Below are 21,238 nucleotides of genomic sequence, written 5' to 3' on the forward strand. Positions count from 1 at the left end.
AGTATGTCCGCATTTTCAATTCAAACATCAAGTCCGTCTTGTTTTATGGGACAGAAACATGGAGAACCTCAAAAGTCACCACCAACAAACTGCAAGCCTTTCTAAACAGATGCTTAAGACACATCCTGGGATTATACTGGTCAAATACAATAACAAATGAAGAGCTCTGGCAAACCACACAAGAACCACTTGAAACAGGAAATGGGGCTTGATTGGGCACACCTTGAGGAAACCTCCCACCAACACGACCAGACAGTCCTCATCCTGGAACCCACAAGGGGAAAAGACAGCCAGGAAGACCAAACAACACCTGGGGAAGGTCTGTCGAAGCAGAACTCAAGAAATCAAGAACATCCTGGTAGGAAGCACAGAAGATCGCCCAACACTGAACCAGCTGGAGAAAGTTCGTGAATGACCTATGCTCCTCAAGGAGCAAAAGGGTTTAAGTCAAGTAAGTAAGTCAACAAAAGCACGTGGTTAGGTTTAGGAAAAAATAACAGGGTTTGGTTTTAGAATCTTACGGGATGTGAACACCGCTCTCTCGGGTGAAGGTCGGCATTTGCTGGACCCATCCACCACCCCTCCCGCCTGCCCCAGTCAGACTTTCCACGCCTTAACTTTCGTACCTGTCCCAGCATATAATGGCAACCGGCCGCGTATCATGCCGACGTTAAAGGATGGCTTTTTTTGTTGGTCTCATGCGCCGCAAGTCACTGTCCAAGCACAGATTCCGATGACTTTGGAGTAAGACCAGGCTCCCATTGCGCAACCAAAGCAGGAAGAAGATGGCACTTTTGTTTTCCATAGTAGCTATCAGTGGCTATCCCCAGTCACCAAAGAGTATCAACATAAGTTCTTAACCCTGTAGGGGAAATGGCGGACCAGCGTAATCTCTCAGAAATTCGTGAAATGCCCACAACCTCTCAACACCGCATAACATGGTGGTTACTCAGCCGAGTTCAGGCATCAAAACGTCTCGGTAAGATTTAGAAGGTTTAGATCCTGTCTTCAGTTCAAATAAGTGTGTTTGTTACATATAGGTTGGCACGGCTGAGTTTAAACACCAAAAGTATTTCATTTGGTGTTAAAATAACATTGTTTTCAGTTAAAATAACTATGACTGTTACATAAAAGACACAAGAATGTTGTCAAGAGATCTAAGTACATCACATAACATGACGTAACTATGTAAAACAGTGGTTCCCAACTAGTCCAGCTATGGGGTCCAGATTTCTCCTACGTCATTAGTTCAAGGTCTGCACGGTTTAATACATTCAGCATCATACTTGCATTTGGCCATGTTGTCGAGCTAGTTTGCCGTTTCTGTCAAGTAGCTGTCCGTTATTCACTCACTTGATAGCGGGAAATGACACTTCAAAATAAAAACTAGACATGTTTGTGAGTCACTTGCGGTCAATTCGGAGTGGACCCACGACCCACAAGTTGAGGAACCACTGATGTAAAAGATGTACGAGCGTAAAGTTAAAGGAAGTTATTGCTAACTTTTAGTTTCAAACAAAACGCAGTCGACTCCCAAGTAAAAGTCCTATGTTTGTTTGACCCATCCACCACCATGACCTACTCTCTACGTGGACTTTCTTGCTCTTAATTCTACCTATGGGTTTGTAACATTAACCACCGCCCACTGCGTGATGTCATTAACCCAGGGAATTTGTGTGTCCATCACAACAAAGACTCCTGACTGACTTTTTCTTTGCACTGTTTCTGTGCTGCCTGCACTTCACGAGTGTAAGGAGGCCGTAGTCATTTTGTAAATTTCTGAGACTGGGTTGGGTGAACAGTGGAACAACTGAGGTAACTGTGGAAAACTAAAGACAGTGTGTCCCATGTTGCTGGTAGTTGCTAGGGCTCTGATGAAAATGGAACGCAATGCAACAGCAAAGCTAACAACAATACGCACTGTAACCGCTGGGAGGGGAAATGTTTTTGGTTTCCACTTCAATCATCTTGTCACCCATTTTAGGGGTTCAGATCTCGTTAGAGAACCACTTAGTTTTTACAGTGTGCAGCATCTTACATTAAAAAAGACCACAGATGACAATGGTGGGAGCAAAGCAAAAGTCAGATCTACATCTAACCCTGTTTATTACAAATATTGTAAATGCAGGTATTTTTTAATGCTCAACATTGTTCGCAGAGTTCATTTACAGGTCCTGTGTATCTTCAATAAATAATAAAAGCAATGATATTGTACAAAATTCTCAATATTGAAGCTGAAGTGTCAAGTTTTGGACTAACTCGTCTCTCCTCAAATGAGCTGATGGCCATACAGGAGGGTTTAGTGAACGGAAAGAGGAATTTTCTTCTTGCTGAAACAATAAGGCTTTATCTTAAGTAAAAGTAATCATGCTGTAGAAGGGTAAGGACACAGTTTGGGAAAAAGTGTCGTTGTCAGAGGCTCATGATGAGAAAGTGATAATCATGTCTCCGAGTTATCTAAGAGTGATAACAGTACAGTCTGAGGAATTGTTCTCCTGATAAAAACCAACAAGGCTGCTGTATGATAAAACATTGTTGGGATTTGGGGGGATAAGAGGCCTCAAACTGGCATCACAAGAATGAAATCACAGTTGTGGCAATTCATTTTTGTTATTAAACAACTAAGCAGCACATTATTAATGCCATTTTTTTACATACAGCAGCCTTATATGTTGCATACATAGCATTAATACAATACTAATAAAATAAAAAAGTACACTATTGCAGTAAAACCATTTGTTTAAGAGTTAAATGGCTAGTACAAGTTAGCCAAAGTCTATGAACACAAAAATGGAGGTGTTACTACCTATATTAAGACGTCTTGCATGCATTACTAATCCCAAATCTTGTTTTCTTATCTTGATGATAATAACTTACATATGATCCTATCAACACAGAATATCGTTTGTGTGCTTTTCGGTGTCGTCGTCACAGAAAATAACGTTCTATGTTACAGTAAAATTGTAACTTCTGTCCAGCAAAAACACACTAAAAAAGCTTATTTACTCCCTTTGTTGTGCATCTACAGCATGACTGCTACTAAATACGTATTTAGTAAAGCAGTACATTTTTCCTATTGCAAATATAACATGTTAGAAAAAATTGTCTAATTGCAGCAAATGTCGGTCCCCACTGGGGCCACTTCTGTGGAAGACTGAAATCATCCATCTTGTCTACAGTTTCTCTCCCTCGTCTATCCCTCCTCCTCCTCTTTGGCTGGCTCAGGAGGAGCTGACTCCTTCTCCTGGGCTTCAGGCGGATCCACAGTCGTGTCCGTAGGGAGCTGTTGGCTCTCCTCTTTCAGGGAGCTGGGAGCTACTTTGTCTCTCGTTTTGTTATCAGCATCTGGAGAGCTCTCCGTGTCCTTCACAGGAGTCTTCTTGTCCTGCTTCGCCCCCTCTGCAGGAAGCGCTTCTCCCTCAGCAGCTGCTGCCTCCTCATCCATCCCTTTTTCACTGGCATCCGTCGCCTTCTCCTCCGTTCCTAACTTTTCCTCCTCTGCCAGGGCTGTCGCTTCTTCCAGAGGAGGCAAGTCTTCCTCCACAGGGGGGATTCCTTTTTCTGCAGGACTCTGCGGTTTATCGTCATCGATGGGAGCCATGCCTTCGTCCATCATCTCTTCCTCCTCGTCTATCTCGTCCTCCAAAGGCGGGATCATCTGCTCTTCCCTCCCTCCAGGGAAGACCTTATCTGGGTAGACGAGTTTCAACTGTTCCTCAAAGTAGTCCTCCAAGTACAAGCCGGCGCTCCCCACCTCTGACGTCGCCTGTACACAGAAATAGAAGAGAAAATTAAAGAGCATGAATAACTGATAATTCATCTTAAGTAAAACTCAACTTTAGGTTCAAGAAAGCAATGATTTTGAAGAAAACTGGTTAATATAACAAAAGAGATGTTTCATATAAAGTGCTGTTTACCTTGTAGTACTTTGCACAGTTGAAAAATATCAGCCTGACGTCTGCGACAAACCCCTCTGGATCTCCGTAACATTCACCGTCCTTTGACTTTGACTCCAATCTCTTCTTGACTATTGACAGATCCATTGGGGTCTTGATCAGCTCTTTGTACCTTCTTGTCTCCTACATTAGAAAAAGTGTGATTAGATTCTGGAAGCAAATATCTCTCACTTTAGGTGACATGCTTAAAGTTAGGATTTTCAGATTTGTCTTTGCAGTAGAGATGTTCTCTACAGGCTGGTGTCACTACAGCCAAGAAAATGTCACCCTGAAGGCAGTAATCACCACATTCCTTGACTTGGCAACAGTGGGCCAACTCTCTTCTCCAAACTGGCCTGATGGAGTGATCCATGTCTCATATACATGGGGCCAGCCTTAAGGGCCCTTTCCCACCCACCTTGTTTGGTCCAGACTTTTGGACATTTCAGTTTGATCCAAACCAAAATTACATGTATGAAACTTCCCCCTGACCACGATTTGGATCAAATAGCCGTCAAATAAGCCGTCAAATTGCTTTGTTTCTGGTGTGAAAACAGGTTTTTTTTTTTGGATGTTTTGAATTTCTGGACCAATTACAGGAAGTCCTACGGGCTACTGTCATCACACAAGTGTCGTAGCTGCATTAAGGCATAACTCAGATTGTAGTGAGTGGGCATATCAATAAGAGTGAGGGTGGATGTGCTTAGAGCTGACGGTTGTTGCCAAAGACAACACAAAAAAACAAAATGAGCTCTGATAGCACATGAGGAGAGGAGACCAAATGTTTAATTGATATTTGGTCCAACTTCATAAAGAGTCAGGTGGAAAAAACTTCAAATTACGTCACTTTTCAATTACTTTCGAGAGGATAAGAGAGAGACGGTAGGGACCATCTATAAGCCCACTGTATGGGTTGCCACTGGGGGAGTACAGAGGTTTGTATTAGGCTTGAAACAGTTAACACTGTATGCGTGTGTGTGTGTGTGTGTGTGTGTGTGTGTGTGTGTGTGTATGGGGGCGGTGAAGATTCTCAGTCATCCAGGTCATGGTAATCATAAGTGATTATTCGTAGGCAACTGGACTTGCTTGAGTTTCTTGAAGAAGTTGACTCTGAAACTCAGCGCTCACATGTGACCTCAATGACTCTGTAGGGGTTCACACCCACACGGAGTTTATAGCCTGCGACTCCGCACCAGTCAGTTAGAACTGAGGAAGCCTCTTGGATGAAGGGCGAAGCATTTTCAAGAAACTCAAGCAAGTCTAGTTGCCTATGATATAGCACTTACGATGCACAGCTTTTACTTTACTGACAAACTACTTAATAGAGTTACTTACTGATGGAGTGGCAGGCTGCTGGAAGTCAGTGCTGAAGTCATTGCAGAACAGACGTAGGAGCAGCCTCTCACACCTCTGCATATTAAAGAAAGAAGACGCATTAGACATCAGACATTTAACTGATCATGTCATGAAGAGACAACTGTCTTTCTCAAGGAGATGAAATCTGTTTGATGGGAAACAGTGAAAAGAACAAGCCTTATTCACCAAGAGAAGACATTTCGTCTTAAAACCCACTTGTCACAAAGATTTTGACATTTACCAATGTCTTCTAATTTGGGATTTGATCTTAGGATTTCAGATTTGAGTTCGAAACATTTCTTTTTCACTTGTCAATTGTGTGCCCTTCTCCGGATACGGCACTCACTGAACAAGTAACAGCAGCCCATGCATCTTTCTTTTTTATTCTATATCCACTCTTGATGCTACTAAACATGACAGCTCATTTAAGTTTCAGCTCTTGCAGACGTACCTCCACTTCAGAACTAATGACATTTTCTTACGTTTGAAGCCCAGCGCTCCACCCTCTACTTTCATTTAGGCATTCTTGATTTAATTATCTCAACTTCTCTTTTTGGATTTCTGTGTGCACACGGCCCTGCAGCTGCATGCACTTTGATGGGATTTGGGGGGCATTTGCCCATACTAATAAGGATAAACTGGCATGCCCTTTCATTTTACAAGGACAATGGGATTTATCACGACAAGAACATTGTGTGAACAATTCTGCTGTTTGAGTACACGTCATGAATATGACAGAATTTCCTTAAGGCCTTTCTTAGGAGCCAATTTCAGAAAAAAATCAGAAAGATATTGGTGACTGAGGTCCAATGACTATAAAAACAGAACGAATACACTTAAGTATTGATGAATATCATGCACAGAAACATGAATAACAGATAAGTGAGCATACCCTTCTTTCAACAGGTGGGAATCCTTCAGAGAATTTGTCGTCCTTGCTGTCACAGTCGTACTCCATCTCAGGCGAGTTGAGGTCTCGGCAGAGCGAACAGAACCACTCCCCACTGCAGAGACACATCAGGACAGGAGAAGCTGTTAGGACAGATGCTTTGATTGGCCAACTTCTGCTACATATTATCAAGCCTGTACTGTCTGTCCCCGCCTTGATGGCAGCCAATGTTAGCCATCAAAAAGACCTGGTGAACAGGTTGTCAGAATCCCATCATCCAATTTCACAGCCAAAAAAATTTTTTTTAAAGAGGCTGTATATGACATTCAGAGCATACATAAGATTTTGAATCTGAGCCGGGATTGTCTGCACACGGTTCTCAACATGAAGGTGGCAAGCAGCTACAATGCTAACAGCGCAAACAGTACTAGCAACTGCAACACGTGAGGGGAAACCAGAGAGCGGGCGTTATGCCACTTCGCCATTTTGCCACCAAGGGTCAGGACGGCATTATCAGCCATAACAGCTGTATGAGTGCAGCACCGAGCAGCGACATTTAGACACACAGAGGGGCTAACATGCACAATCTCTATTTGCTGTATCTTTAAATTACACATAGTTGTTTGCGGTCATATTTATGTTCTGAATGTCATGTAGCGCTCCTTTAAAAAGTATTTTAAAGGATTATATACTGTACATATTATTATATACGATGTCCAAAATTTCTGACATATAACCTGGTGCAGTACTGTTTGAGTCTGACAACAAGAGATGCAAGAATTGTAGTACAATATCACAAAAAGTCCCATAAATGTTTTTGGGGTTTAATATTTTCCTTAATTTGTTTACCATGCTTTTCAGTTGTGTCATCACTCAGTAAAAAAAAGCTCTCAATAACAAAAAATAATATTGCCCCTGCAATAAAATACAATTTAAAGATGAATATTCATACTATCATAAAATAATAAAGACTTCGAAAATAACATGGTAGTAAAGCCAATAGTTAAAGGCAAAGTAAGAGTGAGCACCACATAGTCTCTTCAATAATGTTGATAGAATAATTAATTAATAGCACTTTATGTTAGAATGCTTCAGATTACAGAAAATATTAAAGTAGTATTACAGTAGTTAGGGCTGGTATATCAAATCTAGGATAAAATGTAGACAGTCTCCACAGCAGCTTCATATTTATTCATGTGTCAAACAACATTTGAATCATCATTTAATTGTGCAACTGTAGTGTTGAGAGACAAGTGTCACCTAGGGGATTCATTCAGAGCGGGAATGTGGCAGGCCAGATGAAAAACTTTGGGACACTTGTCGCAGCAGAGCAGCTCTCCTCCGTTCTGACAGACGGCGCACCAGTCCTCATTCGGATCTTCCTCCGGCTCTGCTGTCTTTTCAGACTGCGGCTGTGCTGCGGGCTGCGGGCGCTGCTCTTTCCCTGACTCCGATCCAGGGACTGGGACTGAGACGGACACTTTCTGCTGCTGCCGAGGCTTTGACTTAGCCCCGGTGCTGCTGTCCGGCAGGCTGGACTGCACCTGTAGGAAGAGAAAATGTGGCTGTACAGTTTAATACAATAACTTGGAGAAACACAATTCTAGACTTATGTAACCCTGGTAATTCTCTTACAAATCGAACTTCGTCCTCATCCTCTGGTTCATCCTTGATGACGATGACTGGCCCTGGGGACGACCGTCTTCGTCGCTTGGCTGAGGGGGCGGATGGAGGCTCAGAAGTCGGCCTCCAGGTGGTCGTCCTTCAACAAAAAGAGTGGAAGGGAAGATTGTGACCATGATAACGTTTAAAAAAAGAAAAGAAAAGGACACTGGCTTTGTTTGCATGAACTGGTTTGGAAGACCAGAGAGTGTTTTTAAATCAGCAGTGTGTAAGGTTTAGGGCCATCTAGTAGTGAGGTTTGCAGGTTGCAACTAACTGAAACCTCTCCCATGATGTGCCATGTGTGAACTCCTGGTTCGGATTAATTATTTCTTGATTTCTTTGCTGTATTTATCTGCTTTGTATTACTGTCTTAAATGTACATATGTGGAATAAGGATACTATCACATGTGATTTACATGTATATGGGATGTTGATTGGCGATGGTTATTTTTACTCCCTTTGAGGATGAGATGGAATAAGACTGGACAAATGCAACAGTGCAGCAGTGATGACTGAGACAGCAAGGACTCCTACAGGAGGAAGCTGGAGGCCAAGCTCCAACACAACAATGTGAGGGATGTGTGGACTGGAATGAAGGAGATCACTGCGTTCAAGGTTACAACAGACAAACAGCAGAAGGCTAACGAGCTGAACTGTTTCTTCAATAGGTTTAGTTCACAGCCCTCTGCTGTCTCCTCCACCGCCCACACACACCTAGACCTCCATACACCCGACACACCGCCTCTGCAGCACCCTTCCCCCTCCTGCTCAACAGAGAAAACAACATGCACCCTCCCCCACATGACTGTCACTACAGGTCAGGTTAGAAGACAGCTGGTTCTGCAGCATCTCTTCAACCTGAGCCTGAGCCAGGAGAGAGTAATGGTGCTGTGGAAGACGTCCTAGCTTGTTTCAGTCCCCAAGAAGTCAACATCATCTGGCCTCTACGACTACCGACCGGTTGCCCTCACATCTCACATGATGAAGGTGCTGGAGAGGCTGGTCTTGGCTACCTTCTGTGACGAGCTCCTTCACCCCTGGATGGACCCTACAGCACTGCGACAAGAATCCCATTCTTTGATTTACTCAGTGCAATCAACACTATCCAGCCACTGCTACTGAGGGAGAAGCCACAGGCGATGAGGGTCGACACATCCATAATTTCCTGGATTACTGACCACCTGACAGACAGACCACAGTTTGTCTGACTGGGCAGAGTCCTGTCTGACATGGTGGTGAGTAGCAAAGGAGTTCCACAGGGGACTGTTCTGGCTCCTTTCCTTTTCACCTTGTACACCACAGACTTTCAGTATGACTCTGGGTCATGCCCGCCCGACATTGAACAGTTATCCATCATGGATAATCTTGACCACCCTCTTCACCACACACCGGACATACAGCGGAGCTCTTTCTCCAACAGACTGATACAGGGACCGATACAGGAAATCATTCCTTCCCCAAGTCATAACGCTATACAATACCTCACCGCTGTCTGACAGAGAGTCCTCAGAGCTCTCTACAGTCGCTCCTCTGTAGCTTAATAGTGACATGTGTAATAGGGGCATGGTGTACTTATTAGATATATTAACTCATGTTATGTATTCACTATGTTAACTAATTAAAGACAGGTATTTGAAAGAACCAAATATCTAGTACCAAATATCTTCCAAGGTAGAAGAAGTAGAGTGTAAGACTGAAGAGTGATTACAGACAACTGCTGTCAAAACATGACACCATTTAAAGTCATTTTAGTGTCGTGCGTAGGCTTTTAATCAAATATCAAAAGCAGCACGTAACACTTCCCACGCATCTATCTACTTAACAAGCATATAGTCAAAACAACATAAAGGAAAAAGATTAGTCTTAATCTCTGCCAGAGACAGAACAGAGGCTAAATATTTAAACAATCATAAAAGATAAACTGTGGGAGTGCAGATTTTTGGATCTTTTCTTACCCTGTGCTTCTGTCTGAAGAAGACGGTTTGGCCATCGGTGAGTTCTGCCTTGCTTGAACTTGACAAAGCAGAAAAAAAACAGCTTTTAAGGTTTAGAAGTCATGATGAAAAGCTTGATTTAAGACTAATTCTCACACAGAATAGGCTCTTCAGGGCACATCAGTGATAATAACCTGCTATGTGATTGACTGCGCTTGTTTTGTCTGCAGTTGCTGATGCTAGACTTGGAGCGAAGGTGGGTTTGGGAATAGAGATGGTGATGGAGGGGACAGATCCACCAGCCTCACTCCTCTTCAGGAAGGAGGGCTCTGCTAGGCCCCGCTTTAGGACACAAAAAACAAAACAGCATGTAGTTAATTGCTTTATAAATAGTTATACAGAACAAGCCCAAGTAGCAGGAGACTTCATAGGTCCACTCTCCAGTCTTCTCTCCTACTAACCTGATGTAGTGATGCCTGTGTAGCTGCTCCGGCAGACAAAGGCTGTGGGTAGCGCGACGTACCCTGGGACACATCCATGGGTTTAGGAGGGAAGTTGGAGCTATGGATCAGCTCTCTCAGAGACTAGATGTAGAAAGAAATGTAGTGGAAAGAACTATAATTCGTCTGATTGAAGCTGGAAACAGTGGGTGTTATTAGAACATGCAATCACACGCACTAATCTCATCTTTCTACCTGCATTAACGTACCTGAGCAGGTGGGAATCCTGTATTGTGAAGCATGGATGATGTAGGGCTTCTAGTGTTGGGGTGGGAGCTGCTGTATCTGCGTCCCGGCTGTACCATGCTGGGGGGGCCTTGGGAGGGGGAGGACCCTCCGTGGATGGGTCTGGTTGGGGGTGGAGGGCCAGTGGGGCCTGGGAGCCTGACATTTTGGTACCAGGACCAGTGGTTGGGCGGGGGCTGCCTGTGGGGTTGCTGGGAGAGCTTGTCCACCTTGGACAGAGGAATAACAGATGTCTATCAATGAAATAAATGGAAAATAAATGCATAGCGTTAACAAATTTGACAAGGACAATGGCTTTGTGTTTTTTATGCTTCTTGTAGTGTAAGATTTAATCCTTAATCAGGTAAAGGTGTTATACTGCATAAGTTGATTAAGAGTAAAGTTCATATAACAATGTTTCACGTACAAGTTCCTTTAAAACTGTTTGTTATGCATCTATGTGTGACAAAATACTGTTATACAAGCCTACGTAGTCATAACACAAGGTTATGTATTCACATATTGAAGAGCACACATATACCACACCATGTACTGTCTAATAATAACACACACACACACACACTCTAACGTTTGTATTGCATGACACACACTTAAAAGTTCACATTGCATGAAAGCACAGGGGATTGTATAGAGAAAGTCCCCAGGTTTCATATGTTTTTAAAAAATAAAGTGAAACCAGGCTCGAACCTAATGGTGGGAGGATTTGGGGATTGCCAGGCCCAGGGATTACACCATTAGGTCATGTTTGGACAAGGGCCCAAGGGGCCTGCCACCAAAAGATTTGGACCAGATGGAAAAGGGCTAAAAAGAAAAAGACCTGCCACCAATAGGTTCGAATGCAGGTAGGAAGGACTAAAGGAAAAGGGTGGAGATTCTCTCGAATCTTCACCGGCATAAAAGGGAGAGCGCAGAAAGTGAAACTTCAGTCTTGCTCTGGAGCCTGACTCATGAGTTGTATGTGTTGAAGCTTGTGGACACATTAAACTCGATTGCACCAGATTCTATTTGACTCCAGTGTTTCTCTAAGTGTTAGCCAACTGAACCTAAACTACTAAAGTCAACACAGAGGACGATCTTGAAGAGAAGTTGAAGACGAGGTCGGGAGCCATCTGGCCCGATTCCAGGCACCGATTTTCGCTTCTACATTCTCTGCCTCAAAATAACCATAAATGCTGAGTGCGCTGAATATCCTACCTGCATCTGGAGTTGAGCCAGCGTGCTCTGTCGCTGCTGAGCTGAGACTGAGAGCGCCCCAGTGGGTGCTTCTGCTCTGGGACCTGCCTGGTGGTTGGTGACAGGCGGCCTCCCCGGGCCTCTTTCTACCACCAGAGAACCTGGAGAAAACAAGCAAACATTAAAAAGCTAAATCATGACTTGTACCCTTTATTTCACACATTCTTTGTCCTTGTCACCTAAACTGTCATTTAAATGGCCGGTAAATGGCACACAAGCTAAAAAGTATTCTAGCAGTGACTTCTGTTTGACAGCAGCATTAAAAATTCATGCAGGTGTTTTCAGTCTCTCATAAACTCAATGTTCCTGTTTAAGATGACTGTTGGCAATCTAAGTACATGCACATGTTTAAACAAAAAAACAAAAAAAAAGATAATGGTGAGGAAATGATAATGTAAACTGATAACACAAGATAAAAATAAATGTTGTCAAGGCCACATGAGATTAATACGCTGGGAGACAGAGATGCAAAAGCTACAAAATCTATATTGTTTACTACATTCAACAGCACACTGTCAAATAAAGATAAAATAAAAATGTAGGATGACGTCACCACAAAACAAGACGGAGACGGACAGAATTTGTGGTTGAGATGACATAGCCCCTGTTTACAACTGATATTAACATGCATCCTGGGTGACTGGATCACAATTGGACAGCTCTAAGTACAGGGGTGAGTACACCTACTGCACCCTCAGACATTCACAATGAAGGACCTCCTAATCAGCTTATGTCCTTTCTTCTCTGATGCCCCACCAAATGAGACAACTTGTGTTGGAGTAGTTACACAGATGCAGAGCTTAAGGACTGTTTCTGAAGGCACTCTACTACCAGCAAATGGTAAGCTCAATGTCTGCCTGGTTAGCAGCTGTTTAATGGTCCCAACAAACTCACGCCTACTAGGGCTGTCGTGATAACTGCAAAAATGAATCACCGCGGTACTAAGAGGCCCACCGCGGTGCATGTTGGGCCACCGCCACCACCGCACGTGACCAACGTGACCCGACCTCGCCACATTACGCAGTGAGAGCGGGAGAGATGGCAGCTGCACTTGTACCGAAGCCAAATGTTACTTCTCCCCTTTGGGAGCATTTCGGCTTTCAGCCAAATGAAAAGGGGGAACCAGCTAATTTAGATGAGGCAATTTGTAAAATCTGCCTCAAAAAGATCCAAGTAAAACGAGGAAACACTTCGAATTTAAAGTCTCACCTAGCAAGCTACCATCCCGCTATAGAGGCGAGGCTGCCGCCACCCGCACGACCCACACAGAGTCGCGCAGCAGCCGGTGCCAGCCGACAACTTGGAGTCGCCGAAGCCTTTGCTCGAGTTTCCAAGTACAGCACTGGAAGTGACAGACATAAATGCCTAACAGATGCTGTTACACGGTACCTGGTTGAGGAGATGGTGCCGTTTAACACGGTGGAGAAACCGGCATTCAAGTCGCTGCTTCAGAAATTTGACAAGCAATACGAGTTGCCAGGGAAAACCTACTTCTCAGAGACTGCTGTCCCGAAAATGTACAATACAGCCAGAGCATCGGTTCAGAGTGAGCTCAAAAATGTGGACTATTTTTCTGCCACCACTGACATGTGGTCAAGCGTAAATATGACACCTTACATGAGTCTTACTGTACATTACCTGACCACAGACTGGACTCTAAAATCACGCTGCCTCGAAACGGTGTTTATGCCGCAGAATCACACATCCGACAACATCGCAGAGGCTCTCCGCAGTGCATTTGATGAGTGGTCACTGGATGAGAGGAAGCTGGCGTGCATAACCATGGACAACGGGGCAAACATTGTCGCAGCAGTGAAAAAAATGAGCTGGACGTGGCTGAACTGCTTTGGACATAATTTACACCTAGCAGTGACAAACGCAATGGCAAGCGTTAAGGATCGCACAGCCCGAGCAATGGGCCTGTCACTCCTTAGTGGGTGCGTTCTCCCAGAGCTGGCTGAAGAGAAGAGATCTAGCGAAAGCGCAAGCGGAGCTCCAAACCCCGCAGCACGGGCTCATAATGGTAAAGTAGCCTTCAGAAGTTATATATTATATTATATATTATAACACTGTAACCACCAGGCTGACAGACCGTTTGGGTTTTTATTATGCAAATAATTTTAAATAAAATCATTGATGCAGTTGAGTTAAAAAAGTTGCTGGCTTTCTGAGATGGTAAAAATATTTTTCGTTTAGGAAAAAAAACACTGAAACGAAAAATAATTTAAAATGTAGCCTAGGCTATTCATTAAAAAAAAAACTAAGCAGGTGTACCCGGCCTAATTTCAGTTCAATAATTTAACTTTCATCACTCGTCCATGCAGGACTGTCCAACAAGATGGGGCTCCAAACAGAGAATGGTGGACCGGGTCTTGGAGCAAACCACGGCCATAAAAAGAGTTCTGGTGGACGATCGGCGGCATCAGCTTCTCATTCCCAGCTGGCAGGACATTGCCGTTTTGGAGTCAGTGAATGCTCATTCCCAGCTGGCAGGACATTGCCGTTTTGGAGTCAGTGAATGCAGCATTAAAGCCAGCTGCTGAATTTACGGATCTGCTCTCTGGTGAGACGTATGTCACCGTCTCATCAATTAAACCCGTCCTGAAACTCCTCACTGAAGATGTTTTAAAACCATCGGATGAGGACACCGCTCTGACCTCGGACATCAAGCGCAAGATGTGCAGTGTTCTGGAGGAGAAGTCTGACCTCGGACATCAAGCGCAAGATGTGCAGTGTTCTGGAGGAGAAGTACAGACCAGCTGCCTTACAAAAACTTTTGGCAAAGGCCTGCTTGTTGGACCCTAGATACCGGGGGAAAAATTTTGATGATGACACGGAGGAGGCAAAGTGCATGCTGATTGAGGAGATATTAGATGTGGAAGACGGAGGAAGCGGTGCCAGTGCGTCAGCTGCTGTACAACAGCAGTCCTCGGCGCAAACAGCGATGCCACCAGCGGCTAAAAGAAAAACCCTTGGAGACCTGCTGAAGCCACAGACAACCACCTTTGCAACCATACCCAAGAGAGTTCGAGCCGACACCGAACTCACACGCTATCTCCAGGAGGATCCCATCGACTCCAATGCAGACCCGCTCGCATGGTGGCGCGACAACCAAGGTAGATTTCCTCTCCTCTCCAAAGTCGCCCGCAAATACATGTGCATCTGCGCAACAAGCGCACCATCGGAGAGAGTTTTCAGTGCCGCTGGAAATATTGTAACTCCACTCTGATCCTCTCTCAAACCTCAAAAGGTGAATATGCTTGTTTTTCTCGCGCGCAACAAGGACATTGCCCAGGTATAAATCGTGTTATTTCTTTATAGGCTCAAGGAGATTTGTTTGTGATGTGAAAGTGCCTTGTATAGCCTGTGTTTAAAAAGACGGGCACTTGTTTTTTTCATTTCAGCTGTGATGTTCAAGCTGTTATTTGCACTAAAAGAGTCTGCTGAATTGATTTTTGCTATACGTCTTATTTTTGTATTGTTTTTAAAAAACGGGCACTTGTTTTTCATTTCAGTAAGATGCTGTTATTTGCACTTGAAGATTTAGCCTTAAAAGTCTGATTGTTCTGAAGAACAGTTCAATAAACTAAGAAGTGTTATAACATTGTCATGTCTTTTTATAACTATATGATAATAAGCTTTATTTGTGTATATCTATTACTATTACTATACTATATATACTATGAGTTTAGTAATTGAGTAGCCTAATTAACAAAAAATTTGCTAGCTGCGTAGCTTTTTTTTTGGGGGGGGGGGTTGAGAGAGCCCGCACTACAGCAGAGGTAGTTTCCTAACCCTGCTCGTTATAAACATACAGAGCAGAGAAAGCGGAGGGGAGGGGGCAAGATGGGGTTTCAGTTCCATCACAATCTGGTGTGGTAACTGCACTGCTTAGGACAGGAAGGCCCTCTAGCGTGTGATAAGAACAGCACAACTCATTTCAGGAGCAGCCTTCCCATCCATTCAGCACATCAACAACACCAGGGTCACCAGGAGGGCCCACAACATCATCAAGGACAGAACACACCCCAAGCACAATCTCTTCACACTTCTGCCATCAGGCAGATGCTACAGGAGTGTGAAGTCCAGGACAACAAGACTGACCAACAGCTCCTACCCACAGGCCATCAGACTGCTGAATAACAGCATCATACAGTCGGTTATCAACCAATATTAGTTGCTGCTTGACTCAGAATGTAAATAAAGTGTTAGTCTTACCAAGGTCTACATTTGTGGCCCAGAAACCAGAGCGACACTGAAAGCGAACGGAACTCTGAGGGACGATGGAGGGGTTACAGCTTGCTCTCATCAGGTAGTGAATCTGAAAAAGGATCTAGAAGAAGAAAAGACGGGGACAATTAAAAAGGAGTCACTTTTATTAAGGTACTGCAAGATTTTGTAGAAGTACTATTGTAAAGATGTATTTATTTTCTCCAGCAACATAAAGTCTATGCAAGTACACTGTGAAATAATTCAAATCGCTGTCTGATGTTAAGTCACTCACCAGTCTCTTGCAGTACAGCAGAGCGGTCCCACTGTGGCTGGCTGTGGCCCATTTGGTAAAGCTGATGACATGGTCCAGGTGCCTGCTCAGAGAGTTCACGTCGTCTTGCTGTTTTTTCAAACCCAGCTCATGGTCTTTCGTCAGAGCCTGGGAATAAATGTGTGCATGTGGTTTCATTTTTGTTTTATGCTTATTCTCCTTATAATGTGAAAAATGTTCACACATTAGAAGTTAAAAAGAAAATGTTCTGAATGTCACAAAAGCCATACCTCGAGCTGGTTGACCAGAATCTTTCCCTTCCTGTTGATCTCCATGATCAAGTTACAGATGGACTTCTTTATTTCATTAGTGACAGCCTTCCGGTTTTCTTCAACTTGCTGGAGTCTGTGAAAAATTAATTTTAATATCGTGCCTCACATTAACCCAGCAGCAGTGTCAATATGCACATGATTTTTAACGTAATTAAATAAAATAAAATATTGACAGTCACTCTTAATCTTCCATGCAAACAAATATGCTCATCTGACATGAACAGAATCTGTGGTCAAGTTTCAGCGGTAGAGGAGAATGTTACCCAGTGCTGATACAGCTGGACACTTCCTCAATGGCCTTCCTTTTCTCTTGCAACTGTTGCGTCATGTTCTCCAGATACTGCCTGTGGTTCCTGTACGCATCCTCCAAAAACTGATAGCTGAACACAAAGAATATGATGATAATAATGATGATAATAAACTTTATGCTTTACAAATAAACATTACACATTTAAAACAGAGTATAGCACGAAATAAAGCCCAAAAACTTAAGACACTGTGAAACACAGAGTAAAATGATATCACCAAAAAGCAGTCAGATCAGGCAGTATGGAACCAGTTCTTGACTGGTACTGGCTCTTGATTCCCATCCTTATTGTTTCGTCAAAGACAGTGATGCTCTAAATAACATGACTGAATTAATCTTTTTATCCTTTTCTGATACCAAATTGTTTCTGACATAAAAACACAGGACCTCAAACAAACCTTGCAGCTGTGTCTATCAAACATCACATACCAAAAATTAATACTTAAAACCAGGAGCAGGCTTGCTAAATTATCAGCAACACTGTTGCGAGCTCAATCACCACTGCCTGTTGTAAAGTGCCCACATTTATGGAGGATAAATAAACCAACATCGTAGAAAAATAAAATCAGCCTACTTGTGATCCTTGTGCTTCAGCAGCTGACAGTCTCTACAGGTGAGTCGGTCACATGTCTCACAGAACAGCTTCAGTGGCTCCTGCTTGTGGACGTCACAGAACACAGGCTTCTGTGTAGAGATACCTACTGCTTCTGGGATACAGACGAGGGAGGAAATAAGGAACACAGAGAGATGTAAGGTCAGCTTGTATCACCTGAAACGTTTGCACAGCTTTATAAAATACCTTTACAGACATTATCAGGACTCGCATCTTGCCAGAACACTTTGTCTAAACAATTCAAAACTCATCTGGCAGGTTAAAACCCGCCACAGCTGTTGGCATCTTCTCAGAACAGCTGCCACGCCCCTCTACACTCACTGAACAACTGCTAACTGTGACTTTTGTGGGGGGTTTTTCAGCTATGATACACCCCTCGTCTCTGTAGCTGGGTGAAAGGAACTAAGGAAATGCATTGCATAGCCTACAGCCTGGAATACCTGAGGGTGTTTGCAGAACTGTCTTATGTCAATATTTAACAGTGTTATCAAGTACAGTATGTACCATGCATAATCATTACTACACAGCATACAAACTTTTAAAGTGATTCAGGTTAATCTAATTGCAGAGTAATTTTCCTTACGCGCATGACACACACTACCTGGAGACATCTCCTCCTTCTGGCGTATGGTGTGATCCCTGGTGAACTTGACTCTCTGGTGCGCCTCAATACATGTCACACACAGAAACTCCACACACTCCACGCAGTAACCTGTCGCCTCTGTGTTGTCATCGCAGCTCATACACACCTATCGAAGACAAAAGTGAAGAAATTAAAAAAAAAAAATCACTATAGTCATGAGAGCGAGAGAGAGAGAGAGAGAGAGAGAGAGAGAGAGAGAGAGATGTCATAAAAAACAAACTGTTGTGAGATTTACGGTTCAAGATATGAAACCAACCTGGCTGGTTTTCTCCACAGTGCTGCTTGGCACCTCGGCGGAGTCCTTGACAAAGAAATTATCCAGCATGTCCATCTCCCAGCATTCTTGTCTGCATACTGGACATCGAATGGCACCCACTGGAGCGAGAGACCAGATGCACTATTGAAGATGTCAGCTCACAAATTTTTACATAATTTTTTTTCAAACAACACAAAACTCTGCGATACGAGACTAGAAAAATAATTTGAGACTTTAATATGATATAGAAACAAAGGTAGATATAGTGTTAACTTAATGATTAGAGACTAAGTTATGTAAAAAAAAATAGAGGTTTGCTGGTTTTGCATTGGTTAAATGCAACAATTTTGTGAGTATATCTGGTGTGAACTTATTCTGACAGCAACAAACTACCATCACATTATATCAATGTCAAAAAGAACTTTAGATTATCTACTGCCCTCATCATCCATCCCTACATATTGGGTGGCAAAATCACAAACTTGACACTAAACTTAAAGGGGAACACCGCCTGAATGAGGAATTCCAATATGTTATTTCTACAGCCTAGGAAAGTTGAAGCAATATTTGAATATTTGTGTATTTGTGAACATGAACTACTCTCTCTCAAAGCTAAAAACCAGAGAAGAAGTCTCAAACTTGTGATGTCATAGGGTATAAAGTCTTGAGTTGCTCCATAGACAATGAATGGGACCCTGATTTTACAGACCCACATAATGTTTGCTTTCTTTTTTATACCCAAATTAGCTTTATTCTATTGTAGTGCTCTCGGTTATGCAACAGAAAATGTGTACATACACTCAGGACACTCCCCTGGATGCTCTCAGTGACATCTGTAACATCTTTCCCAATTCATTGTCTATGAAGCAGCTCCAGCGACATACTATTTGACATCACATATGAGTATTAGTGCTCTAGTTGTTAGATTTAGGAGAGATTTATGTTAACTCATATTTTTTGACTGTCTTACACCATCAGAATAACAGGTCTGATTTATTAAAATGGGTGTAGTTCCCCTTTAATGTCAAAAAAACTCACTTAGCTACATATTTGCTGGCTGGCCCAACCTGTTTCAAGTCTAGCATGGTATAAACAGTTTTGTTATCACACTGTGCCACAGTTACATCAATCCAAACTTTATGAGAGTGGCTACAAGATAACATTCTCACATGATTTGTTGTTTTCGACTTGACCTTGCGAGTCACGCCTCGGGTCGGCACTCCTGAAGGGGGCAGGGAGACACCTCTTGCAGAAGGAGTGCAGACACGGCAGGAGTTTGGGCTCTCTGTTGTGGAAGCTCAACTTGCAGATAGGACAGGTGTCCATGAGTCCGAAGTTGCCTTGCTGTTTCAGCCTCTCTTCCTCGGCTGGCAAACTTTCCGCCTCGTTTTCCACGATAATGACGATATCGTCGTTGTCAACATTTTCGGCACTTTCATCCATTTCTCCCCCCCTGCTGCTTCCTGTCTATCCTGACAACCAATCAATACAGCGTTGCGATTGGAAACAAAGGATAGCCTATAAATTTCCTGACTTACCGAGCCAGATAGGGAGTGTTAAAACTAGTATTATCCATTACAACATTTAAAAGCATAGTCATTTCATCATATAAGATGGTTTATTTAACAATTTTAGTTAAAGTGTAACCGTTAATTCTTTCCGTTTGAAGCTACGTTAGCAACGTAGCTTATTTTAAGTGCAAATATACCACAGAGAATAAATAGTTAAGTTATTGGTTTGTAGCGTTTCTTATTAAAACAGACGACAGCTAACAACGCACAGTCACTTCTTAATTAAAATTACGCTACATACATTGTATTTTGTAGCTCAAATATGTCAGCAGGAGACGCGAACATCTGTGCCTTCTCTTCGCTCAAAACACATACCATATATTACCCAGACTGCACTGCGGTTCTTTAAAGCTACGGTGCCCGTTTGAGGCCAAACTACAATGTAACGTGTCACTGGGCTCGTTCGAGATGAACTGCGCCTCGCCTGAAAAGTAGACGAGAGCAGGCGGCCGCAGCGGGGGGCGGTGACAAAAAGCTGCGGTGAAATCGGACAGTTTCCGGACAGTTTCCAGCAGCCTTCAGTCCGTACAGGAAGTCACAGACACACTTACATCCTGTCTGGAATGATGTCAATTCATTAAAAAAGTGATCAGACCCATATATCAGTTTGTTTTCGGTCTCCAGTTGTTTTAATTATGATAGATTAATTTATTAAAATGCTTTACAGGTGATCTGTAGTTTATGTTCATGGTTTATTCTCCATTTGATATGAATTCTCCTGTAAATCAGCATCATATCAGCTTGACCTGTCCCCTCAACTACACAGGCTGAATAACCTGTGTTTAACAATAAGGTTAATATTTTCAGAGGAAAAAAAATACAAGACAACAGCTTTCTTTAAGGCTCAGTCAGATACAGTCAGGGCTTCACATCTGATGTTATTTTGAGAATCCTCACATCCCACTGACCACCAGTCTCTGTGTTGCTAAATACTTCAATAATTAAACCGTCCAATATTAATATAGTACAGTAGACTCTGTATAGTTTATGATGAATGTATTCAGTCTCTGACAACTAAACTTCACCATCAGTCACACAACATGTTTTCTGTTCACAGAATAAACCTTCAGAACAGACAAATACAATCATAATCTCTAAAATTCAACAAAAATGAGTAGTTTATCTAAAACGTCATCTTGTTGAGTCGACATCTGAACCAATCAGCTGTTAGATCAGGTGAGAGCCAGGCGGTGCAGTCGGTGGAGAGCAACTGCAGCGCCTGGCCAAAGAGCATGGATACCAAGAGGCGAAGGTCAATAGAACGCCCCATAGCAA

At 43.0% G+C, this 21,238-nt stretch overlaps 1 protein-coding gene across 6 annotated transcripts; it reads right to left on the reverse strand.

Annotated features, from left to right (window-relative positions):
* Window positions 1-2,071: 2,071 nt before the first annotated feature.
* On the reverse strand, window positions 2,072-20,366 carry trim24 (tripartite motif containing 24). 6 transcript variants are annotated; one of them, XM_050036538.1, is made up of 19 exons: window positions 19,562-20,366; window positions 18,393-18,511; window positions 18,077-18,242; window positions 17,455-17,584; window positions 16,837-16,953; window positions 16,532-16,646; window positions 16,263-16,409; window positions 15,977-16,091; window positions 11,720-11,859; window positions 10,489-10,758; window positions 10,241-10,363; window positions 9,974-10,121; window positions 9,801-9,858; window positions 7,816-7,942; window positions 7,441-7,724; window positions 6,184-6,295; window positions 5,271-5,345; window positions 3,918-4,079; window positions 2,072-3,766 (listed from the first exon to the last, which is right to left on the reverse strand). In XM_050036538.1, exons 1-19 carry the CDS (start codon window positions 19,833-19,835, stop codon window positions 3,194-3,196), a joined length of 3,255 nt encoding a protein of 1,084 aa, XP_049892495.1. In that variant the 5' UTR covers window positions 19,836-20,366; the 3' UTR covers window positions 2,072-3,193. The 6 variants fall into 6 exon arrangements, with proteins under 6 accessions (XP_049892495.1, XP_049892498.1, XP_049892494.1 ...); XM_050036541.1 differs by having other exon boundaries at window positions 10,489-10,734; window positions 17,455-17,587; window positions 19,562-20,365; XM_050036537.1 differs by having other exon boundaries at window positions 17,455-17,587; window positions 19,562-20,365.
* Window positions 20,367-21,238: the final 872 nt, after the last annotated feature.

This window comes from Epinephelus moara, chromosome 23, assembly GCF_006386435.1.
Source record: "Epinephelus moara isolate mb chromosome 23, YSFRI_EMoa_1.0, whole genome shotgun sequence".
Lineage (NCBI taxonomy): Eukaryota > Metazoa > Chordata > Actinopteri > Perciformes > Serranidae > Epinephelus > Epinephelus moara.

Coding starts and splice junctions, on each gene's coding strand:
- trim24 (XM_050036537.1), bottom strand. CDS start 19,835: ATGGATGAAAGTGCCGAAAATGTTGACAACGACGATATCGTCATTATC. Junction 16,954..17,454: donor CTGAAGCACAAGGATCACAA/GTAGGCTGATTT, acceptor CTTTGTGTTCAG/CTATCAGTTTTTGGAGGATG. Junction 3,767..3,917: donor ACTGTGCAAAGTACTACAAG/GTAAACAGCACT, acceptor TTCTGTGTACAG/GCGACGTCAGAGGTGGGGAG.